This window comes from Schistocerca piceifrons, chromosome 7, assembly GCF_021461385.2.
Source record: "Schistocerca piceifrons isolate TAMUIC-IGC-003096 chromosome 7, iqSchPice1.1, whole genome shotgun sequence".
Classification (NCBI taxonomy): domain Eukaryota; kingdom Metazoa; phylum Arthropoda; class Insecta; order Orthoptera; family Acrididae; genus Schistocerca; species Schistocerca piceifrons.
The window spans coordinates 387894434-387921213 of NC_060144.1; the positions used below are offsets into that span (position 1 = coordinate 387894434).

A 26780-nucleotide genomic window follows, 5' to 3' on the forward strand; every position below is an offset into this window, starting at 1 on the left:
TTTACCTATCAGTTGTCCTCTTTCGCCGTTTGGATATTGAAAAGGGAGCTCCGCATAAACTTCTGGTCAATACCTACAGCTCTTCTTATTAAAAATCTTAAAAAAAATCCTTCCTGTAAAGTAAAATCCTCCCTTGCATAGAAAGATTCGTTATGGTCCGAGATAACAAACTTTCAAATTGCGACAAATTATCACTCACAAGACAATGCTTTTTCAGCAGCTGCATTTTTATTGAAACATGTTTCTGCAAGCACAGTACGGGAAGCTATCAGGGTCCCCTGTGCGGCGAATTCCAGTTCTGCAGGCATCTCTCTCTTATTGGTGATTTGTATCATACAGAGTGAAAATTCGACAATTAGCCAAGAATGATAAACCAAAATTATCATCTGACTGTAGGTCAGCTCGGTCATAGCCTTGGAGTACATTATTCATAAACAGCTGATGAACTGTCGTAAGCCTTATGGCATCCACGGCTTCCCAAAACACCATAGAAAAGCAATTGCATGAGCCAAAGATGCTGACAATATTACACAAGACTGGTCATTCTAATGTTAATAGAGGTATCGGGCAGTTAATTTACTACTTGCTTGGAATGGTGCATCGGAAAGTGAAATTTATGATTTCCGACAGGTGGGGTATCAGATAGTTCATTTATTAATTTTGGGAGCTGAGTTATCGCATAACTTGTATATGAATGTGCTTCTGTCATCCAAATCAGTTTTGTAGTAACATGAGTGTTTTTTAAATTGTATTTTTATATTTTATTAACTATTAAGCTGAATAAACTCCTAATCAAATGAAATTATGTGTTCCAAAGACATAGTAAGTCACAACTTTATCTATGATAATGAATACAGGCCAAAGCAACGGATTAAAATTCGTACCAAGGCCGGGACTCGAGGGAGACGTGCTACAGTATTCCAGTCAGCGGTGTTAGCCCTAGTGCCTTAGTCGTGTTGTGGTTCGAGTATCTTCTCAGTAAGTGCGAGACCTGAGTTTGAATCCTGGCCTTGCTGCAAATTTTAATTCATTGCTCTGGCCTGAGTAAATTACTACTTTGTTTCATTACTACTTTATTTTAATGTATCAAATGTTTTATCTGAGCTATTGTAAATACTATACTGAAACTCAAAACATATTTACAGCTACTATACTCACCCAATCAGAGTCTATGAATACAAAAATAAATTTAAAAGAAATGATGATGATGATGATGGTGAAGTCCCATCCTCCTCGACAGCGCGTAGGGGACGATGAGGGAGACCCGCACCGCCGTACTAGGCAAGGTCCTAGCAGAGGTGGTTTGCCGTTGCCTTCCTCCGACCGTAATGGGGATGAAGACGACACAAAAATATCCATTCATCTCGAGGCAGGTGAAAATCCCTGACCCCGCCGGTAATCGAACCCAGGACCCCGTGCTCGGGAAACAAGAACGTTACAGTCCACGAGCTGCGGACTGTAAAAGAAATAATGATAATTAATTAAAAATTAATTTTATACAAAATAATAACCGAATTCTACAAAAAGACAATGTATCCTTAGATCAGTTTTGCTGTTAAACAATTAATTGTATGCATGATCCTTGCTCTCGCGCCACTTTTGGCGGACATATGCTTCATTCAGTCCCAGTCGTGTTACAACTCATGTTGAGAGGAAATCAAAGTGGTATGTGAGAGCTCATGAAGATGGTGTGGAGATATTTAATATTCATAAATAGAAAAAAGTCATTCCTGAAAAATGAGTTTAAAAAAAGTTAAGTTTTGAAATACTAATCCAGTGATCCAATATTAATATTGCCACGATTCTGGGACCAGATTACAATGGAACTCAAACAGTGGATAAAGCACTGGCTGACAACAAAAGACCAATAATTTTTTGTTGCACTCTCAATTTGTTTAGTTAATTTCTTTTTCATAACATCCTAAGTAGCTTTTACACTTCTGAATACAATACAAAATCACATAACTTAGCCGTTAATAGCAAAATTGGGAAGCTACAACTGAAATTACAGCAGGTATGATGCGACTGCTTTTTACGTTACTTGATTTCAGCTAGGATTTTGACACTGTTTATTTTTAAATATATTTTATGAAAATTAAACGGCAGAATTCTTCACAAAGTCCAATTGTATGGTTCAACAGGTAGCTGAAAAAATGCGATCGGTGAGTCTTCTATGACAAGAGAAATAATGGAAAAATTTGCTCACAGTTGTTTTCCTCTCTTTATATCAATATATCAGTGTCATTTCTCCTGTGTTATATTCCTGTAGTTGTAGTTCATATTCTGACGACATCTACCTGTATCTAACCGTCAGTCCTAAGAACATATCTCCCATCCTTTTTATTTTTTTTATTTTTTTATTTTTTATTTTTTTCACTGGTGTGGTGTGGTACGCGCTACGTATTCCTCTCCTGTGCCAACCTCTTCATCTCAGAATAGCACGTGCACCCAACCTACTCAGTTATTTACTGGCTATATATACCATATCTGTCTTTTTCTGCAAGTTTTACCCTCTGCTGCTCTCTCTACTACCACTGAGGTTATTTCCTGATGCCATAACAGATGTCCTGCCATTCTCTCCCGTCTTCTTGTCAGTATTTTCCGTCTTTTCGTTTTCTCGTTGGTTCCCTGGAGAACTTCCTCATTCCTTACTATATCAGTCCACCCGAATTTTAACATTATTCTTTTACACCTCCTCTCAAATTCTTCATTCTCATGTTTTTCTGCTTTCTCACCATCCTTGACTGCTGTCCATAGAATGCTGTGTTTCTAATGCACATTCTCAGAAACGCCTTCCTCAAATGGAACCTGTGTTTGATACTAATAGACTACTTTTGGCCAGGATTGTTCTCTTTGTCATGTCACTGCTAGTCTGTGCCCTACTTACTGCTTCCGCCGAGAGTTACTTTGCATCCTCGGAAGCAAAATGCCTTCATTTCGTGTAGTTCGAGTTCCGCTATTTTTGCTGCTCCTCGTTACTTCCGCCTTTCTTCGGTTTATTATCCATAGCGTGTGCTCATTAGACTGTATAATCCGTTCAGCAGATCCTGTCATTCTTCATCACTTTCACTGAGGACAGCAATGGCATCAGTAAATGTTAACATAGGTATACTTTCGCCTTGAGTTTTATATACAGTTCACAGTCTTCCTTTTATTTCAGTAATTGCATGCATGAATGTCCGAAAGAACGTTTCATCGCACTTTTGAACAACACAGATTCAGAATAATGCATATACGTAATGGATGTATGAGCGCAGGTTGCAGACACATGGTTGACGACATATGGAAGTTTGGGTCTGGTTGAGAGTCGCGCTCGGGTAGCCTAATGGTAAGGCGACAACTAGTGTTAAGAGACAAATTCGGGATCGAATCCTAGTCTGTCACAAATTTTCGTTGTCGTCACGCTATTACACAGCTGATGGTTGTCTGTATCCGCAACTGCGAGTACATGTCATGTTTCATAATTGGCTGAATAGAAACACGACTGATATATCAAGCAACCACACGCAATAGTACCAATATTTTGATAGAAAGCTGCTGTTGCAAACTTCATTTAAATTGTTATATAAAATACAAATTACTCAATAAATGATAAAAGCCACATTTTTTAAATACACTCTTAGTTCTGTACAGTAAAGGATGCGCTAATTACCTTGACACACAAGAATTAAGTAGAATTCAGATAAAAGTTCGGCCGCGCAGAATGGCCGCGCGGTTTAGGGCGTCATGTCACGGACTGCGCGGCCTCTCCCGCCAGAGGTTCGAGTCCTCCCTCGGGCGTGGATGTGTGTGTTGTTCTTAGCATAGGTTAGTTTAAGTAGTGTGTAAGTCTAGGGGCCGATGACCTAAGCAGTTTGGTCCCTCAGGAATTCACATACATTTGAACATTTTTGAAAAAGTTCGACTTTCCAAGTAGTTATATAAACATATGGGTTGGTGATTTCTAATTTGTACCTATTTTTCCTGCAAGTGTGAATTTTTGCGTGTATTTGTCTTACATCGCCGGTCATAGACAAAAGCAGGTGTGTGGCTGCCGGCACATAACTGTATGTTCAACAGAAGGATTACTCTTGTGTTGAACTATTTTAGTGAAACTGTAGCGAGCCAATAGATGTATTACGAGTGATTGTAACTCACGGTGGTGGCGGATAGTAAATCCAGCATACGTCAAAGGCACTGTAGCGTATGAAAGCTGTATTGCAGGATGTTTAAGAAATGGGCCGGTATCAGTAGATTATATTATGATATTAGCATCATATTTAGATAGTTTTAGTTGCCGTCGGCAGGGGCAGAGACAGCAACTGGCCATTTTAACGAGGTTCAATGTCATTTCATCCAGATGTCACCGTAGTATTCGTCCCCAGTGCTATTTTGGTAGATAGTAAAGGCATATAATTTCAAGTAATTATATCTATTTATTCACCGATTTTTTAAAATCATGTTACATTTGTCCGAATATTACTTTACACTAAGTATCAAGAAGTCTTAGATGATACATTCCAATGAAACTTCATCAGGGAACATTATCGCAAATCAGTTTCTCCCACACTCCTTCATGGTTTCTACTGACTCTATTGAAAAAGGACTCCGCCGTCAGGCCACGAGTGGCCTACCGGGACCATCCGACAGCCGTGTCATCCTCAGTGGAGGATGCAGATAGGAGGGGCGTGGAGTCAGCACACCGCTCTCCCGGTCGTTATGATGGTATTCTTGACCGAAGCCACTACTAATCGGTCGAGTAGCTCCCCAATTGGCATCACGAGGATGAGTGCACCCTGAAAAATGGCAACAGTGCATGGCGGCCTGGATGGTCACCCATACAAGTGCCGACCACGCCCGACAGCGCTTAACTTCGGTGATCTCACGGGAACCGGTGTATCCACTGCGGCAAGACCGTTGCCCCACTCTATTGAAAATCAGTAGAAGAATCTGTGCTACTGCGATGGATTCAATTTAAAACGTAAACTCCGTCCACATGCCCTTGCAGGCCAATAGTAGCCGACCAGCCGACATGTCATCCTCCGCGACTGGCATCACTAGATGGAGGGGCTAAGGGTTGGGACACCGCTCTCCCAGGCGTTGTCAGTTTTCGTGACCTGTAGCCGCTACTACACGGTCAAGTAGCTCCTTAATTGGTATCATGAGACTCAACGCTCCCTGTTCAAATTCTCACACCAACGAAAAATCCCTGGCAGTACTGGGAATCGAATTTTGGGCCTCCGCATGACAGTCAACCGCATTGACCAATAAACTACGGAGACGAGCGTGATGTAGTTCAACATTTCCAAACAGAGAAAACTCCAGGCACTACTGCTATGTGAGATTCCTCTCTAGAACTTCTGAAGAGAGGCCAGACAGTCAGTCATTAGGAATTGCAGAGCTTCCTCGCTTTTGGAGAAATGCGACCGTACTAGGTGCCGTGTTCTCCCCACTAATAGATTCAAAGCCATAGCCAGCTTGTCACGCCCACTAGTGCAGCAATGCAACAATGACATTGGGTTCAATTACTGATGTTTACAAACAGAATTAGAAAATTCTTTGCTAACCTGCTAGTCACCGGCTTGCCGGTGTGGCTAAGCGGTTCTAGGCGCTTCAGTCTGGAACTGCGCGACCGCTACGGTCGCAGGTTCGAATCCTGCCTCGGGCCCGGGTTCGATTCCCGGCGGGGTCAGGGATTTTCTCTGCCTCGTGATGACTGGGTGTTGTGTGATGTCCTTAAGTCAGTTAGGTTTAAGTAGTTCTAAGTTCTAGGGGACTGATGACCATAGCTGTTAAGTCCCATAGTGCTCAGAGCCACATCCTGCCTCGGGCATGGATGTGTGTGATGTCCTTAGGTTAGTGAGGTTTAAGTAGTTCTAAGACTAGGGGACTGATGACCTCAGATGTTAAGTCCCATAGTGCTCAGAATCATTTTTTTGCTAGTCATCCCTTATAAATATAACTAACAATTACAAAGAGCGCCTTTCACTGGAATTAGGCTTACGAAAAATTTTATTACCGTAAAGAGATACAAGTCGAGGCTAAAAGGAAAGTTTTTTATTATTTTTTCCGACGGCAGATAATGGTTATGTTACACTCATGAAAATATTAAAAGAATTACGTTGTTTGAATACTGTTTTCACAATGTTGAGTGCGTCGAGGTCTATTGCAAAACAACTTTGTCTTTAGACTTGCATGTGTTACCTGTTGCAGCTCTGTTCCCACTTCGCGCTGCCATAGCATTTATGGGTATACTGGCAATCCTGTGCCAGTATATATTAAAGGTGACCCTGTCGGTGGCTATTGGAGGAATGGTCAAACCCGTACCTCAGGAAAACTCTGTGGATGAAACTTGTCCCCTGCCAGGCTCTGCAAACACAAGCTCGTCAAACAGTGAGGTATGTGCAACTGCAGGGTAGTAACGCCATCTACAATTTATTGAATATCACAGACGAAGTATAAACAGCGCAGATAAAATTTATACCTGAAATGAAACCAAAGGATTGACAGTTTAAATTTGTGCATGATAGATATTACTGAGTTTTCGATGTGGTATATGCTTCTCTTGTTTTGTATTTATTTGTTCATTAATTCAATTAACATGAATCAAGTTTTTGTTGATTTTGGATTTGATACGGTGCTTATGTGTTTAAATAAAAGATAGTATCAGAAACTTATGTTTTGTATGCTTTGCAGTAAAGGATCCAATGGATGTGAGACTTGAAGAAATTCATATCAAGGATTATATCCTTACAGCAGTTTTAATCAATTTCACCACACCATTTGTGGCAGAAGACGATGATGATTGTGGTGAGGGTTGGGATTATAGTTAATGGCTTTATTACTGTTCTTAAATTGTATAACACATGTATACTGCCCAATATTTCTAGAAACAATGGGAAAGGTGATAAAAGTGACCATTAATTAACTTAGTGAGTAGGCTATGTATACAGCGAACTAAGACAAAAAGAAAACAAGGGTAAAATCCAAAAAATAATAACAAGAACTTTAATTATTAGTACGTAAACGGTGGTTAACATTTTCAGAAAAAATTTTCACTCTGTAGTAGAATCGTGCTGATTTGAAACTTCCTGGAAGATCGGAACTGTATGCTGGCCAGGGATCCTATCTTGGGACCTTTGTCTTTCGTGGGCAGCTGCTCTACAGACAGAACTATCCAGGCACGACTCAGACCTGCCCCCACAGAATTACTTCCGCCTGTACACCATCTTCTACCTTCCAAACTTAGCAGGAGTTCTCCTGCGAACTTGCGGGACTGGTACTCCTGGACGAAAGAATACTGCAGAGGATATCCACACTATCATTCCATCCAGGAGTACTAGTTCCTCAAGGCTGCAGGAGAACTTCTATTAAGTTTGGAAGGTAGCAGATGGTGTACAGCCGGAAGTAAATCAATGAGGACGGGTCCTTGCTATAACGCTTGCCCGAAAAAGGAAAATATCCCAAGTTCGAGTCCCGGTCCGGTACACATCTTTTACCTAGGGTGTCAAGATGTTTAGCATCTATGATACTACAGTTGTATTTAACATAGTTAGAAAGGATGGTATAACTGTGAACATTTAAGTAAATTCTCATTAAGGGCCTTATATGGGTGCGCATCACTGACACTGAGGAATACTCGTCACATGGGAGTAAATGTCTATTTTTTTAAATGTGTTTGCAGAAGGATCCGAAGCGTTCCATTGAGCGAGAAGGTAAAAATTGAACATCAGAACCGCAGCTGCGTAGTTGAACGCGCACGCTGCAGCAGTTTCTGTTTATGTACATGTTTTAGTTTAACCTTTGTTCTCAAATGCTTCTGTGAGGAAATGAATTGTATGCGTGTATTGAACTGTGTTGACTGGTGTCGATTAACTGATTCTAAGTTCTTACGAATTTTTTCGAGCGGTAGTGTTACGTAAGCTGACTTTGTAGGGTAGTGACAGCTAGAAAAACTGTACCAGCACTACTTACTGCATCTCGCATCTGCTAAGGTTAGTGTTATATTCCTTGCTGTATTCACGAATATAGACTAAAGACGGATAGGGACTACGCTTCTTGTGTACGGTTGCTGGAGGAACTCGTATACCGTCATCTGGAGACTAGAAATCAGAGAAGAACTCCGTATACTCGCTTTATAATCACCAGCGAGTCCTGTGACGTCATCACCGAACTCGCCGTCTCCGTGTACCCCGTAGGGCGTAGGCACTGCCGCAGCCCGCCCGTCGCCTGAGTCTGTTGTCGGGTGCAAGTGGACTCAATTCGCTCTGGAAGGAGAGCGATTACACGAGTTGAGATGTATAGCCGCGGATTCGCGGCATTCCCGCTACATAAGCAACTGTTCTGAAAGAAATTTACGCCATTAAGCTGTAAATTACTATCCATTTGCTTCACACGATCAAGATTTCAGCTTTATAGTCAGTCGCAAGTGCAGGTTGAAATGTCAAAAAATGTCTGACCCTGCCGGCCGGGGTGGCCAAGCGGTTAAAGGCGCTACAGTCTGGAACCGCGCGGCCGCTACGGTCGCAGGTTCGAATCCTGCCTCGGGCATGGATGTGTGTGATGTCCTCAGGTTAGTTAAGTTTAAGTAGTTCTAAGTTCTAGGGGACTGATGACTTTAGAAGTTAAGTCCCATAGTGTTCAGAACCATTTTTTTGTCTGACCCGCAGAAATGACAGAAGCAAGTTATATACCACTTTCAAGATTCCATTATGCAGTCACCCGGTTGCAAATAACTTTTAGGTACGGAGGCCAAGGTTTAGACACCTATTAGGGATGTCTTCATTAGAATCAAATTTTGATAAACCCAATAAAATAATACAAATGGTTCAAATGGCTCTGAGGACTATGGGACTCAACTGCTGAGGTCATCAGTCCCCTAGAACTTAGAACTACTTAAACCTAACTAACCTGAGGACATCACACACATCCATGCCCGAGGCAGGATTCGAACCTGCGACCGTAGTGGTAGCGCGGTTCCAGACTGTAGCGCCTAGAACCGCTTGGCCACCGTGGCCGGCAAAATAATACAGAGAAAATTAAGTATGACAAAAAACACGTTAACCAAGACGACGATTTTTACGACGTACAACGTTTACTTACATAAAATTACATTGCTAAAAAGCGATAGTCAGAATTTAGAGCAGCTATGCTCAAGTCAAAAGTGAAATAAAACGTTCCAGCCTTTGCCACGTGTGCCCCACTAGGAACAACATCAGACTAATAGGCCAGTGGCTTCCATTGCTGCCACGAAAACAACGCAATTTGCTCGGCCAATCTGATGCGGTCAGTAACATGTGCCCATTTGAGACATTGTATTACAAATGATTCAAAAAACGACAGTTAATTTTGAAAAAAATATGTAAAGGAAGAGATATTTTCATTAAGTCGCCGGAAGAGAAATACTTCAATAATTTTTCAGCTGCTGATCTTGGTATTTTGCCTTATGCTCGGTACGTAGAGACCTTCTGTTCATATACACTAGTTCCCGGGAAAGAATTCAGCATTTGTTTGAAACTTTTAATAGTTTTCATGAAAAAAACAGCTTTACTTGTGAATTAGAAAATAAAAGGCCGCCAGCTTAATTACTTGGATCTCAGTATTGTTATTGACAACGACAGACTTTTTTTCGGTATTTTTCGAAAAGTCACTAATACAGATCAAATTGTGCCCGCTACGTCAGTGCATCCTCATTCCCATAAGATAGCATTTTTCCATTCAGCCATTCATCATGCAGTTTCTCTACCTTTGTCGCCTGAATGTAATAAAAATTATTGGAGTTAATAACGGCTATGATCCCTCGTTAGCTGAAAAGCTCTCCAAAGCTAAAACTGACGCTAAAGTAACCACTTTACACAGCAGTGCTGCTCCTGGCAGTAACAAGTATAAAAAAAATTCTCGATTCCTTTTTTAGGCTCTATTTCGTATAAAATTTGTCATCTTCTGATTAAAAACATATACATTCAAAGTTACCTTTTTCTCGAATAATAACTTGCAAAAAATCTCATCCTCTACCTCAAGTCCACAGTTGTTCCTATACACTTTCAGGAGTGCATCAAATCACTTGTCATACCTGTCCCGTTTATTATGTAGGACAAACTGGAAGGTCTTTTAGTGTCAGGTACAAGGAACATTTGTTAGGAAAAAGAGGCACTAATGTGCACAATCCTGCTTTTGCTGATCATCTGCTAATTTCCGGACACAAACCGAAATGCGCTGAAGAAATTTCCATTTTACGTAGAGAAAGGAAAGGTCATAGGCTTGATGTATTGGAAGAGCTAGAGATTTTCGAGCATATTTCTAAGAACGATGGCGTTATCGTAAGTGAACAGTTACAACTAAGTAACAAAAATTTTTTCAGTGGTTTTAGTCCACTGCTCGGGCAATTTTGATTCCTTTATTTTTACTATGATTTCCTATTTCTGGTTCCGAAATATCATTTTCTTCGAATCTCATAGGTATGTGCTACTAAAGTTACCATCATGAAATATTTTCTGGATTAAAATTCTTCTATATCATTCTGCCTTTACATAATAGTTATTTGTGTAAAGCTCTTAGTTATATTTGATATGATTGACTACTGTGTATTTTCAAAAAGATATTAAGCCTCCTTCTTTATATATTTTTTTTAAATTAACTGTCGTTTTCCCAATTATTTCTGTTATAATGTTTCAAATGGGTACATGTCACTGTCCGCGCCTGACAGGCGGACCAGCTTGTATTGTTTTCGTGGCAGCAATGTAAGCCAGTGGGCCAATCAGCCCGATGTTGTTCCTAGCTGGGTACACTTGCCAAAGGCTGGATTGTTTTATTTCACTTTTGTCTTGAGAATATCTGCTTTGAATTCTGACCATTGCTTTTTAGCAATGTAATTCTACGTTTGCAACCGATTGGCTGTATAATCCTATGTTGAAATTGGTATACGGTTGCTCAGTAACAGCCGTGTTTAAAACTGTTATATACAGCTGATCGTTTAGCAGTGAATATTGTTCTGTTTATACATACATTTATAAAGATACAATTTCTCGAAGACGGTTCTAAATTTATTTTAATATCTAGTACCTATTCAGAGAATGCCTAATATTTACATGTTTTCAAGGCGTTGCTGAGTCTGTAATGACAGTACCAGAAAACATGACATGAGGATGAAATGCAGTCTAAATGGTGGTTAATTATTCAAATAAATTACAGAAATAAATGATAAATCATACAACTCGTTGTTACCCTATAAACGCAAGTTGCCATTACCAAATGAATAAAGAAATAACACGTTTTATGGGGACAGTATATGACAGCAACGTTAATGTGTGCCGGGTTTTCGTTCGACACAGCACATATATTTTCTCACGGTGGAGCTAAAATAAACAAGAACACAACAATTTAGTTCGCACTGACGAAATTTGTGTGTTTTTCATCTGAATCATGGACTGTAGCATGAAGTTTATTCCCGGTAACCTACCTCCTTCTAAAGGAACAGATTTGCAGTTCTGTAAACTTCCGTCTTACACCGTCCACAGTATCACAAAACACAGTTTCGTTAACGATCATCTGAGTCAGGCAATCGATCATTTCACACTGTCATTGCTGCATTAGAACAGCAAGACCACTAGTCACGACTAGCCTTACTCTCACAGCGCCACACTTCTGACTTGTCATATCCGCGGAATTACAGCGGGAACAAAAGAAGCCCATTAGCACTGATGTAATAGCGATGCCTTGATTTTTGAAGTACGCAGTCTGCAACATTTGTTTCGTTCTCGCTCCGTTTCTGATCGCTGCAGTAGACCCTGACGTTCCAGGGCCTTCCGATCCACTCTTCCTGGCCAGATCGACGCTTACCCCATGTCGTGAATCACAGTAGAGCAGCCACAGAACATACAATACAACATGTCGAAGATACACTGTCCTAAGAGTAAACAAACAGTTTCTCACTTGCCAGAAGTACATCACTCTGTGACATCCTCGCCACCCTGGTCGACCACCAAAGGTACGGCCAGCTGCACAGGACGACTAATGATGTGACCTTCTGGTGTCCGGAGTATTATCGTCCTTACCCTGCTGTCTCTTCCTGGTAGTACCTTTTCTATCCTGGCTTTCTTCCACATATGTGGATCACCACGATGTCGCCAGGGCGAAAGGGGATGACTCGTCCTGATGGGCGTTTAACTTCATGGTAGTTCCATAGCTCCAATAGGTATTCTTTAATCCAACGGATCCAAAAACTGTCACAGAGTTGCTGTCTCAGTCGGAATTCCTTTGTTAAATTCATGTTCGCTGAAGGCTCTGGTCCAGTCGGAATAGTCGTAAGTTTTTCTCCCGTCAGAAAATGGGAAAGTGTGGGTGCATCAGAATCATCTGCTGGTGTGATGGGCCTGGAGTTCACCGCGGCTTCAATACTGATCAAGGTGGTGTTCAGTTGTTCCTCAGTGAGCTTTGCGAGTCCCAATACCTTCCGTAGGCAACGCTTTATAGTGCCCACCATTCTTTCCCCCACCATCTTCCCCACCAAGCCGCCCGGGAGAGAATGAATTTCCAAGTATACAGTGGTGGGCGAGGAACTGATAAGTTTTTGTGGTGGTTAATGCCTTCCAGATAGTGTGGAGTTGTTCACAGTTGGTAGCCCATTTTGATAAGGGGAGACTGATCAATTTCATTAGGGTTACAAGTTCATAGTATATAGTTATAACCAAATTATCACCTTCTACTGAGATCACAAAGTCGTCCATGTATGCAGTTTTGTTTATAAGTGGCGCTACGGTGGTAAATGCTGTCATACACTTGTAGGCAAGTTCTCTTAGTGTTGCAGAAAGTAAAAATGGGCTGCAGGTCAGGCCGAATGGGAGTCTGTTAAAACGGTATTCTGTTAGTTCGTCCGTCGTTTGAAGATTTCCTGTTTGATCCTGGCTAATTTTGAACCAGAAGAATGTAGTCAAGTCTTTGTCCTTTTCGTTCAAGGTTAATTGAAGGAAAGCTTGTGTGATGTCCGCGACGATAGCCGTAGAATATAGTCTGAAACGCAGTAAAATTTCCAGAATCTCTGGTAATAGGTTCGGTCCTACTTCTAATACCTCATTCAGAGAAGTAGGATTGTTTTCGTGAGATGAAGAGTCAAAGACTATTCTCCACTTAGTGGTTCAGTGTTTTTCCTTCCTCACTGCATGATGAGGGAGATAAAATAGCTCCTTCCCTGAGAGTAGGGTGGAAGCGACCTCTACTTGCCCCTTCGTATTGTAGTCTAGCGTAAGATCGAAATACATTTGCTTAAAGGTCTCTTGACGTTGAAATCTTTCCCTAAGGTGCTTGAATCGTTTTTCCGCGATAGGTCGGTTACTCGAAAGCACTGTATGTTGCCTTTTGGGAAGTGTAACCACTGCTCGATGATCCTTTATAGAGAAAGATGCTCTAAACTCTTCAAGAAGTCTCGTATCCTTGTTGTTCACAGATAGATCCTGATCGGCAGTAATCCCTATAGTTTCCAAGTCCCAAAAGCGTCTGAAATCATTGTCCGAGTCCAGAGGAGATCGGTCAGTCTGAGCTAAATTTACCACGGTTGCATGCACACAGGCTTGTGACTTGTTATCACTAAGTATCCAGCCAAACAGAGAAGGAACTAACACTAAGGTTTCAGAGATGCGTATGGGCGAATTGTGCTTCACTATCTTCCAATAAAAATCGCCTCCTACAAGAATCTCCACGGGAAGATCTTCTGTTGAATCGATTTTCGGATCTGCTAGCGTAACCTTACGGGCATCTGGTAAACTCTTTATATGTTGTGGAACCGAAGGCTGGTGAGAAATAACGTGAGTACTTTCGAAGGCAGTAAGTGGCACTGAAGAATTCTGCCAAAGCCCCTTCATATTAAACTGAACAAGCCTACGGTGGCGTGGGCGTGTAGGGTTTGATTCAAAGGAACAAACGGTTAGTTCCTGTCGGTCTACCGTTTGCAGTTTCAGATCATCAATCAGCGATTTTGCTATGAAGCTGGACTGACTACCTACGTCCAGTAGACATCGCGTTGTCCTGCTCAATCCTGTAGGTCCTGAGACGCATACTTGAGCTGTCTGAAGGTACGTATATCCGTGGGGAGCGACAGTTACCTTTCCCACGGAAGTGACGTATGTCTGACCCGCAGGACCCCTAATATCCTTTCGTTCCTCACAAATGGAATTATGATGCAGTCTTTTGCAGTTAACACACCGAGCCTTTTCTTTCTTTTTGCAATTTGACACTTTGTGCCCACGTTGAAGACAAAGAAAGCATCTGTTTGCTAGTTTCAATTTATCTATTCGATCATTAACGCGTATGATCTTCTTACAGTATTGCGCCCAATGACCGCAAGATTCGCAAAAGACGCAGAATGGTCCCTTTACTCTGATATCCTTCGGAGTCGATCTTTTAGATTTCGCGTGTACGTGAAGTGTGGACGCTGTGGGAAGGTTACTAGAAGTGCTGGAAAATTCACCGCGTATCTTCTGCATGGTAAGCGCCCCGTCGACTTCCTCGTTCAGAAACTCCATCAGTTGCAAAATGTCCCCTTCGGATATTCCTGTACGCTTGGCATGAATTATCCAGCGGCGGCATATGTCATCCGGAAAAGCGCGTAAAATTTTCGGCGCGAGGACTCGGCCGTATCCGTTCACGTCTTCCCCAAGTGCCCGGAGAGCTTGAATACGTCGCTGGCATTCAATGAATGTTGAATTAAGTTCCTCTGGGGTGGACAGCTGAATTGGTTTTATGGCTTAGAGATAATCTAAGTAGGCTTGAATTATTCGATCCTTGTTGCCATAACGTGCTCAGAGAATCCTCTTCGTTTCTGCGTACGTCTCGGCCGTCACCGCAATACCGTCCACTAAATGCTTTGGTTCTCCCGAGAGATAGCCGCGAAGAAAGATATGTTTATTAATTGTAGTTACCGTCGGATCTTTGTCAACCGACTGCTCAAACTGCTCCCAGAATCGCGCCCATGTCTCGAGATCGCATGAAAAAGGCTCAAGCTTGATTGGCGGAAGTTTTACTGAAGCTGTGGGAACACTCATTGTTACAGATTGTACCGGCGGATTGTCGGGAATCTTTATGTCTGCTACCGATTTCGCAAGCTGTTTCTCTATTACGTGAGACAATCGAGAAATTGTGAGTTTCGCGGTGTCTATATAATCTTCACATTTAAGGACATCTTCTTCGTATTCGTCCGTCTAACAACACGTGAATATCCTCATCTAATTTAACAAGGCGGTTCAGAACGCTTCCCAATCTGTCATTGTAATATTTATAATCCGCGATTTCCGATGTGTCTGACAACCTTGCAACTTCCGCTACGAGTCGCGTAGTGTTTGCTCTTTCTCTCATACGTTTTCTCTTTAGAGAGTGTAATTGTGCTTCTGGTTTGTGGTCTGTCATGTCCACTCCGTCCGATTACTCGAAAGTTTAAAGCAGCGTCGGCTAGGGATCAGCTGGACCTAGTAACTTTGGAGCGCTAGTCGAAGTAGTTCAATCGGTGGTCGCTAGATGGCAGCACTAGTCATAAACAATCTACAGGCGTAGCGTAGGATATGATAATTCGTTAAAGCGCCAATCGAACAGCTACAATAGCAGTACAGAGCGGCAATAATGTAATCAGTTGCCTTTGCAAATGGCACTACAAAATATGTTGGGCGATAATTCAATTGAACTTAACTGTGTATGCAGCCGGTTGTCGTCGAAGAGCTTGTTGCGTGGTGTGACAAATCGCTGCGGTAAGCCCCCTCGTAGTATTGCCGCGTGACGTGCGTCCAGAATTCGTGTTTCACAACGGCAATCGTGGAAACTGTCTCCCCGGTTTCGGCACCAAATTTTTATGTCGTGAATCACACTAGGGCAGCGATTTGCAGTCTAACAACACTTTATTACATAGTCACAGAACATACAATACAACATGTCAAAGATACACTGTCCTAAGAGTAAACAAACAGTCTCTCACTTGCCAGAAGTACATCACTCTGTGACACCTCACGGTGAATTATGAACAGTGGCGGGGTCACGGTTCTCTAGGCGGAAGGTGATACTGAGTACTGGCCGCATGGCTGTCGTCTTAGGACTTAAAACACGGTTTGTACAATGCTGAAAGTATGCCTGAGCCAGTACAGGACGTCTCGTCTCCTGGGACTGGGTGCTATCACTCTGAAATATTTGGACTCGTATGGATTGTGGGTTTGCTGGCCACTGGGTGCTGGTTTTGAAGCCCCTAGGAAAAAAACTGGCTTGTCGAGAAAGAAGGCCATTGCCCACCCTGTTTGCATGGCGGGTGGACGTTTCATCGGAAATGTGGGGGAAGCAGGCAGAGCTCACTCGGCGCACCCAGATGCACATCGTGGTACACGTCGGCAAGAATGACACCTGCCGAACGAGTTCAGTGGCTGGTTGCTTTGGTGCCAACAGCTAACCTCGCATGCATTATAGATGCATAGCTACCCTTCTGATGCATCGTTCTCGAAACCGCTCGTGCTCTTCTGGTCTGCGCCCGGATGTAATGCTTGAATCAGATGTTAACACGTTTCTGGGACTATCTTTGATGCGTATTTCTCGATCTTGCCACGAAGAATTGTCAGAATAGGTTAGGCGTACATTACAAGCAGGAAGCGGCTGCTAGGGTAAAGCACGCGGTGAGCTCATATGGGTTTTTAGGATGACAAATACCTTCTCACGTCCGATAAGATACGTTCCAATTTCAGAGAGGGAAGAATTTAAGTCCCATTAACTAATGGGACCAGCATTCGTCACAGCAGATCGGAGAAAGAACATCTTTGTATAGTGATAGTTAACGGCAGGAATGTCTATAAAGATGCCAGAACTAGTCTCACTCAGTATGCAATGCAATAAACGTTTTTATGTTGATGATCAAACGACAATCACTGCACCAAGATCGATCCTCTGCAGCTCTTCAGACACTCCACTATAATTTTCTAGCGTTGCGACTTCTCTGTATATAATAGCAACATCCACGAAAAGCTTCACAGAAGTTCTTACGTTATTCAGTAGGTCATTTCAATGTGTTATATGGTCCTAAAAAGCCCCCTCGGGTTCGCCTGAAGCTAGTTTTACGCCTGAACGTATTCCTCTGTTAAGAATGACACGTTGTGTTCAGTTCTGCTAGGAGCTATTCAGTAATGGTGGTAGTTCAAGCATGTTTACAGCTAATATTTAGTGAGGCTAGTATAAATTCCGAATGGGAAATAATTTGGGTGAAGTGTTCAAGCGGGGAGCGGAGTCAAACATAATAATCGGATGCGTTCATAGTCTCGTTACCTCAGGGGCAGCAGTGGCGGAATATTTGAGGAAACATATGGAGAAATAAGCGCGTAAATTATGGCGGATGCTGCGGACAGAGAATAGCGTGATACTGTTGGAAAAGGCTCATTTGAAAATTACATTGAGCAGTTAATCCGACAACCGAATCGCGAAGGTAACATATCAGATGTCCTGAACCCCGAATTTTATGGTTCATTCAACGTAGAACAGAATATCTGTGAGCATAAGGCAGATGCTGCCGGATTGGATATGACTGTAGAAATGAATATAAAGAAAGGTACGAAGATACGAGGGTCATTCAATAAGTAATACCCCACTTTTTTTTCTCAGAACATATTTATTGTTAAGAGTCAGAATTTTGTGACAATATAAATCAACAAGTCCTGTCCATATCCTATTTTTCTACGCAGTCTCCATCACGTCCTATGGCCGTACGCCGACGTTGTGGAAGAACATGTCTTCCCCGTGTGTAAAAGCTGTTGTCCTGTAGGCGTAGCCATGTTTTCTCTGCATGACTGACACTCTCGTCATGTTCAAAGTGTGTTCCGCGTAGAGGTCCGTGACAGAAACGCCTCTCCGTCGGTCTCAAAACGCTCCAACAATTCAAATGAAATTGCCTTTCTTTGAATGTCGTGGTCCGCTATGAGCATTCGTGGAACTCATTGTGAGCGCCTCTTTGATTGTCCGAGAGTCTCGATCTTTGTAGACGCACTTCAAATGCTGATCGGCAACTGTAGAGCCAATCGTCGAGTTGTGATGCGCCGGTCGTCACGAATAATAGCATCCGCACGATTCAGCATGTCTGGAGCAGTGGCTGTGACAGGACGTCCCGAACGTGGCTGGTCACGGAGCTCTGTTTCTGCATTTCCTGAGGCTGTAACTTTCCTTACCCATTCCCCAACTGTACTCCTATCAATTGCGTCATCGACATACAATGCACACAAACGCTTACCGCGTTCACCACGGTTTCTTTTTTTGCACACAAGAATTCAATAACAGCTCGCTGCTTGTAACATGAGTCCTAGGTAGACGCTATTTTGACGCCGTACTACGGCTCTGTCATCTGCCATAACGGTTCGAATCTTCACCGGCGCACAAAACAAACATCAAATGTGTAGCACCAACAAGGAGGTTTGTCTACATATGTTAGTGGCTTTGTAAAAAAAAATATGGGGATTACTTATTGAACGACCCTCGTATTTGTGCTTAACAAGTATGACAAGAGACTGATCTCATATTACCTGAGTGTCAACATGAAATATTCACCTCTGAGACTAAAAATGCTGAACGTAAATGGGCAAAGTTCAAGATTATTGTACAATATACTATACCTTTGACAGGTACATACAAAAAATTTGTGACAGACGGGAAATATACACCACAGTTAGACAACCACATTAGAAAGCTGCTGCGAAACCATAGAGAGTTTCGCTGCTAATTTCAATGAAGCCAAAATCACATAGACAAACAAAAACTGAGGGAAGCCAAAAGTTATCGTAAGGAGGGCCCAGTGTGAAGCTTTCTACTAGTCCGAAACTAGAACTTGTCTCTACCGAACCAACAGAGAGTTCTCAGAAGATTTAGTCTTACATTAAATCAGTAAACGGATCAAATTTGTCCACACACTAGGTGACCATTTTCGCATAGAATAGGAGGATCAAAAGTATTTCACTGAGGATGATCGTACATTGTCAGACAAACGTCAGAATGACAGATATCAAAGTAAATGACAGCGGTACTGAAAATCTACTGAAATCGCTCAACAGACGAGAGGCGGCTGGACCTGATTGGGTACCTGCACGACTGTAGGCATAGTAAGTGAAAGAACTTGTTCCGCTTCTGTCAGAAGTATACTGTATATCACGGGAGAAACGACGCATTTCCAGTGGTTGCATAAACTCGGAGGAGATTTTCGTTTTCAAGAAGGGTAATAGAACAAACGTACAAAACTATAGGCCTATATCACTGACGTCTTTATGTTGTGTTTTGGAGCTCGCTTTGTGCTCTCCGCTGTAGAAATCAAATGGATTTCGCAAACAACGGTCATCCACGAGACTCAGAAGGCAGTTGACACCGACGCCCAAGTTGATGTCCTATTCCTTGACTTTCCGAAGGCATTCAACACATTTCCGTGCTGACATCTAATGAAAAAAGTACGACCGTATAGAATATCAGACCAGCTTTGTGACTGGAGTGAATAGCTCCTAGCAGAATTGAACGCAGCATTTTATTGTTAATAGAGAAATACCTTCTGGCGTAAAACTAGCTTCGGGCGTGCCCAAGGGAGCTCTGCACGACCATATAACACCGACAAATGACTTTCTCAATAACTTAAGAAATTCTATGAAGCTTTTCGCGGATGTTGCTATTATATACAGAGCAGTCGCAACGCTAGAAAATCGTAGTGGAATGTCTGAAAAGCTGAAGAGGATCGATGCCTGGTGCAGTGATTTTTAGTTTACCCTCAACATGAACAAATTTAATGCATTGCGGATGAATAATCATTACTGCATGATAGTGCGATTACAGATCGATCACATGGAAAAGCCACATCCCATAAAAATCCGGGAGTATGCCTACGGAGGGACTGCGTGAAAATAATTCCAGGTAAGGCAGATTCATTGGCTGCTTCAAATGGCTCTGAGCAGTATGCGACTTAACTTCTGAGGTCATCAGTCACCTAGAACTTAGAACTAATTAAACCTAACTAACCTAAGGACATCACACACATCAATGCCCGAGGCAGGATTCGAACCTGCGACCGTAGCGGTCGCTCGGCTCCAGACTATAGCGCCTGGAACCGCACGGCCACTCTGGCCGGCGCAGATTCATTCATCCCCTAGAAGTGTAGTGCACCCACGAAGAAGGTAGCATAGAAAACCCCCGTTCAATCAATACTTGAATATTCGTCATTAGTCTGGGCTCTGAACCAGATAAGGTTGACAGAGGAAACAGAGAATTTCCAAAGAATAGCAGTGCATTTCGTAACAGACTCAATTAGTAAGCATGAAAGCATGGAAGCTCATGGAATTCCAGCAGCAGAACCATCAAGAGAGGCGCTGTTCATACAGTGTGATTTACTGCTAAAATACCGAGAACGTGTGTTCTCAAGCGATTCAACGAACATATTGTAGCCTTCCACGTATATCTTTCAGCAATATCTCGGAGGTAAAATTAGAGAGATTGGAACTCACACGCAGGCTCATCAACAGTCATTCTTTCCATTGGCCATTCGCTATTGGAACAGGAGAGGGCAGAGGTGACAGTGCTGCACAAATTACCAGCCGCTATACGCCATAAGATGGCCTGTGAAGTACTGATGTAGATACAGACCTTTTATAATTCCCAAGCTGCCTGCTAATACCCATACCAAACAATTTCTTTAACTCCCCATAAAATATCTTGCGAAATACATTTCAACCGTACTAAACAATCACTCCACCGGTTCTTTACACACTTTGTTCTAAATTATTTAAACCCCTCATTCCTTGCTTCCAACGTTTGCTTATTCCTTTCCAAGTTATCCACTCAAAACTAATCAGGTCATTAACCAGAGTCATATTTTAGTTTTCATCTCGTTTCTCTGCCATTATAAAAGTCCAGACGCTTGCCTCATTTCGCATGTAAATCATAGGGGCATATTCATATTCTTTTTCAAATTTTAGAGCACACATTTGTTCTGCAATTAAATACATAGTTTTATTCAGCCATATTTGTCAGCTGTAGTGTTATAGTTTCTTCCCTACCGACTCTTCTCCTTATTTTATGACAAGTTTTAGAGAGCGAGAGGGATCACCATGATGTGTAAACACTAACAAGATATTCTTACGTACTTTTACGATGTTTTAAAAATTATTAACTACGTTAATCTCTAAATAGTTTTGTTTTGGTACAGCGCCCCGAATACCACCGTCATCATAATTGGGAGTAGTGTGGTTTTCATACTCGGGTGAACATTTTGATTTAGGTTTTCCATCATTTCCTTACATCACATGAGGTGAATCCCGAGAGGGATCTTTCAACAGTGTCGCGGCCCATTTAATGCTTGTTCTTATCCAATGTGAGGTAACGGTACGTCTTCGAAAACTCTTCATCACTGTCTTCAGAACGTTAACTTACAGTCCTAAACCATAAATTTTCTTCTGTTTTTGTTTCATTTGCATGTCTACATCATATTAACTCATTATCGCGCTGCCACAAAGATACTAAATACATCGCTGGTGGTAAATGTTCAGGTTTAAATTACCAGAATCAACTTTCGGTTCTGACGTTATAGGTTACTACATAAAATATATTAGAACTGACCTGGCTTCTTTTCACTCCAGCTGTTTATGGATTGTGTGTCACGTTTTGTGTGTTTCAGGGAGGAGAATTTGAGTGGGATGAGGTGATGCAAGGTTACATACTGTCCTCCTACTACTACGGGTACGCAGGAGTGAACATAGTGGCTGGTTACGTTGCTGCCCGGTACAGCGCCCGGTGGGTTTTCACCATAGGACTGCTCGCTGCCGGTGTTTTCACGGTCTTGGGTCCTGTCTGCGCCAGTGCGAGCCCGGTGGTTTTCATGATAACACGGATACTCGTTGGAACATTTTCAGTAAGTACTTTTGAGGTGCGACGTAACACTTCTGTTCTGCAGTCATTTCTAAAATACTGAACACGTTACCATTCTTTTCAGGGTGTTATTATACCATCAATGCACGTTCTAATTGGGAAATGGTTCCCCGAAAACGAGCGACAAAGACTAGGAGGACCTATTTTCTCAGGTAATGTCCATTTCGACTTTCTAAACGCAGTGGAAATATTCTTCAAAGAAGGTCAACTTCCATGAGACAACGTAATAAAACATGTGACTTATGCATAGATACTGTAACACTTTCTCTCACTGTTATCACATCAGTTATAATGAATCCCGAAAGAATTCCGTATGAGCTAACGTACACTCTAAGATAAAAAAAAAGACGAACCACGAAGGAACTATCCGAATGGGATGGAAATTGGTAGATGTTATGTACGTGTACAGACAAACAAACGATTACAATTTCAGAAAAATTACGTGGTTAATTTAAGAGAAAGTGGTTCACAAATTGAGCAAGTCAATAACGCTTTGGTCCACCTCTGGTCCTTATGCAAGCAGTTATTCGGCTTGGCATTGAATGATAGAGTTTTTGGATGCCTCCTGACGATATCATGCCAAATTCTGTCCAATTGGCGCATTACATCGTCGAAAACCAGAGCTGGTTGGAGGGCCCTCATCATAATAATCCAAACGTTCTCCATTGTGGAGAGATCCGCGGACTTTTCTGGCCAAGTTAGGATTTGGCAAGCACAAAGACAAGCGGTAGAACTCTCGCCGTGAGTGGGAGGGTTGAAATGTGAACCCACAATGGTTTGCCATGAAGACAGGGCGTAGAATATTGGCGACATGCCGCTGTGTTGCAAGGGTGCCGCGGATCACAACCAAAGGGGCCTGCAATGAAATGAAGTGGCACGTCAGAATATCACTCCTCGTTGTCGGCACGTATGCCAGGCATCAGTCAGGTGAGTATCTCACTGCCCACCGGGGCATCTCTAGACACGTCGTCACTGGTCAGCGAGGTTCATTTTGAAGCTGGACTCCTCACTAAAGACAGTTCTAATCCAGTCAATGAGATTCCAGTCCGAAGACCACTTTGATTGTTATCTGCAGCACCTTTACAGCAAAGCAATATGTCGACGATATTCTACGCCCATTTTTGTTGCCCTCCATGACATGTCATCCTGGGCTCACATTTCAGCTCGATAATGTCCGCCCACCCACTGTGAGAGCCATTGTGAGAGTTTCTACTGCTTGACTTCATGCTTCCCAAACACTACTTTGGCCAGCACGATCCCACCTCTCCCCAACTGAGAACCTTTTGAGTATGATGGGCTGTGTGCTCCAACTAACATGCGATTTTGATGTTCTAATGCGCCAATTGGGCAAAATTTGGCACAATGTACTTCAGGAGGACATGCAGCAACTCTATCACTAAATGTCAAGCCAAATAACTGGTTGCATAGGGGCAAGAGGTGGACCAATGCGTAACTGACTTGCTCAATTTATGGAGCTCTTTCTTTTCAATAACTCATCCAAGTTTTCTGAAATTGTAGTCATTTGTTTATCTGTACATGTACATCACATCTAACGGTTTCCGTCCCAGTAGGATAATTCTTAGTCTCAGAGTGTATTTGATCTAGTCCAAAATGATACATGTTTAATTTGTGGTTCCAAACTGCGTTAATCACTCAATGAATTACTGTAAGTGACGACTGACGTAGACAACAAAAAGATTTCACAGAAAATGTTCCAATTGAGCAGCTGTACATTCATATCGCAACAAGTGTAGCAGATGTTATCCCGTTCTCCCAGTCATTAAAGAAAATTAGTATCTTTGTTGGATTTCATTCTCTAACATAGTTCGTTTAATTAATATGAATGAAGTGTCTGTGAGTTTACAGCCAGGCTCATGGGAAGGGATTTTAAGTTTCATTTTTGAGGTACAATGGGTAGTCCATCTAATCAGATTAGTTCCAATCTCACAAACTTTGAAAAGAGTGTTTTAGTTTTAAAATCTCAGCTATTCGCTGCTTACGATTTATACAAATATGTAACACTGTTCGAGGTAGTGTTCACACCTATATTCATCAAAAAGCACTCATATACTCAGATATCAGTTCTCCATAACAACTTCAGATCAATCCAGTGCGTAGTTATCCTTGAAAAGCGCAACATTCATTCCCAAATACTACTGATATTTACTAGCAAGCCAGATTAAATAAAATGATCAGAAATTTGAAATATATTATTCGTCGGGTAACTTCTGTACAATAAGTCTCGATACAATAACTGCCTTTTGACATTTCCTTCACTGCTTACCTCCAGACAACGTAAGATTCCAAGGTAATGGAAGGTTAAGCACTAAAAATTAAATGTGTTTTCATCACAATAGCTCAGGCAACAACACAGTTTAAGAAAATAGGGCGTGGTCAGTTTAGAATATACTGTGTTACATCAAGACAGCGTGAAACTTTCAGTGTAGTAGCAGGAACCTGACAATGGTGAAAAGTTATGTGTTAGAGCAAGGGCCAAATGGTTTCCAAGTAATTATGGATGACAATCTTGATTCAGATACCTATCACTAGAGGCAGTAAAGACACCAGAACTTAAAATTGGTTCCTCTGACTGGTCGCAGTTTCCTGTACGTAAACATAACATATAGTGCGTGTTCTATCTATAATCGATAAGTGTAAGCACTTACTGTTTGCAAAAGACTGTAATAAATTCGACCAATTTCAAAAATTAATATAGACTAAAATCCGTTACACAGAATTGTAAAGTATTCTTTACAGTATTTAGAAGTGCATATGTGAACACCATTTCCATCAAGACGGTACATGTTTGAGAATTTGGTACGTAGTCCCAAAGAGAAAAAGAGCCATGTCTAGTGTAGCATACAGATCCTCAAAGTCTTCCCTATCCAATTCCTCATTCTCGGAATACCAATCAATTATTCACTGCTTGCTTATCAACGGTACCCGCATTTATCACCTTCCTGTCCCAAGCCCAACCATTCCGTTGCCTGAAATGCCAAAGCTACAACAACCATCTCACCCAAGATTCCAAAAATCCTCTCATGTGTTCCCATAGGGACGCCAATCAACTCCCAAAAAAACGGTCTCTGCCTAACTGTAACACCCTAAAAGAGTTTTTCAACTCATCTATTTCTCTGAACGTAATCAAAACCTCCTCACAGTCAACTTGAAATGATCATCCACATCTGCCCTATCTATACACTAGTCCATCCAAACGGTTCATGGATTCCCGTCCAGCCACTAAAGATATATTCAGTTTTGCAATCACAGTTTTCTAAAAAAATCAATCCTTCGACTGTTCTCATTTTACTCCGTGTTTTTAGTGATCAGTCTACTGACTGGTTTGCTGTGAACCACCACAGTTTCTGTTCCAGCTACTTCATCTCAGAGCAGCACTTCGTACATTCTCAGTAATTTTTTGGATGTATTGCAACCTCTGTCTTCCCTCACAGTTCTTACCTTCTACTGTTCCCTCCAGTACCTTAAAATTTATTCGGTGATGTTTTAACATAAGTTTTGTCACAGTGTCCCTTGTTCTTGTCAGTACCATATGTTGGTTTCTTCATCTATATTGGGGAGAACCTCCTCATTCGTTTTCAGTTCGCCTAATTTTCAAGCACCACATCGGAAACTCTTCATTCTCATCTTTTCGGGTTTTCTCACCATCCATGATTCACTTCCAGTCAGTGCTATGTTACAAGAGTAAATTATCGGAAATTTCTTATAGCAATGTCATGAGCGAATCTTATCGTTGATATCCTTTCACCCTGGATTTTGACCCCATCTTGAACCTTTCTATTATTTCAGTCATTGGTTCTTCGATGTATTAAAGATGAAGAAAAGAGTGGCACACTTGGCGGCCGGCGTGCGATTCCTCATTCCAGTTGAAGACAAATGTTTAGCTAGCAAAACCCAGTCCCACCAATAGGTTTAAGAGAAAGGTGATTTAAAAAACTAAGATGCAGCAACGCACTGCATGCAGCGTGACCAAGGAGATGTGGCGTGAACTTTCCCAGTACTGTTCCATTAGTTCAGTGAGATGAGGCAGTGCCGTGGGGAATGAATGAGCAGACTCGCCTGTGTTTCGAGTCGCGTTCTTGCCAAACTTTTTTTTTCAGTTACAGCATCAAAATTTATGCAATTTACATCTCCACAATGTGGTATCTTTTGTATTTCTTTCTGTTGCTGTTACCTTTATCTAAATATTAAGACAAAACGTGAGCTTCTTACAGATGTATACGATCACTTTGTTTTGTTCATAACATAAATAAAACCAATAGAAAACAATAGTGAATACAGTAACATCGTCTGTACTCAGTGTGGTACAAAAAAACGCAATAAGTAGGCTATACAAGATTGCACGTTATGCTACGCATAATAATTCCAGTAAGTACGTTTGATATCTAGGCTTATCTTCACACAGAAACGTTCACTTTAGAGAAGATGTTCAAAGCTACCACCTCGGATTTGCAAACATTTATTCCAGTCAGTACGTTTGGTATCCAGGCTTATCTTCAAACAGAAACGTTCACTTGAGAGAAGATGTTCAAAGCTACCACCTCGAATTTGCAAACGTTTATTCCAGTCAGTACGTTTGATATCCAGGCTTATCTTCAAACAGAAACGTTCACTTGAGAGAAGATGTTCAAAGCTACCACCTCGAATTTGCAAACGTTTCGCCACTCACTGGATCATACTTTGCTGGGCATTACGCAACACACCTGCATCCAACACTGCCGAAGTGACATAAACACGTGCTATTAGGTCGTGTACATCCATGGGTGAAGTAATATAAACTTGTTCCTTTAAGTGGCCCCACAAATAAAAATCTAGTGGATTAAACTCTGGAGAACGTGGAAGCATAACAGTGGACCTCGACAACCAAAGCATTTCCCTGGAAACGC

The 26780-nt window shown here is 41.9% G+C and overlaps 1 protein-coding gene and 1 pseudogene across 1 annotated transcript in view; one reads left to right on the forward strand and one right to left on the reverse strand.

Annotated features, from left to right (window-relative positions):
* LOC124805723 (putative inorganic phosphate cotransporter) overlaps window positions 1-26780 on the forward strand; it is a 131998-nt gene that overhangs the window by 17362 nt on the left and 87856 nt on the right. The window contains exons 2-4 of the mRNA XM_047266293.1: window positions 6193-6377; window positions 21626-21859; window positions 21941-22028. Of these exons, the coding sequence (XP_047122249.1) occupies window positions 6193-6377; window positions 21626-21859; window positions 21941-22028 (507 nt within the window). The remainder of the gene's footprint in view (window positions 1-6192; window positions 6378-21625; window positions 21860-21940; window positions 22029-26780) is intronic.
* On the reverse strand, window positions 4784-4901 carry LOC124709287 (annotated as a pseudogene).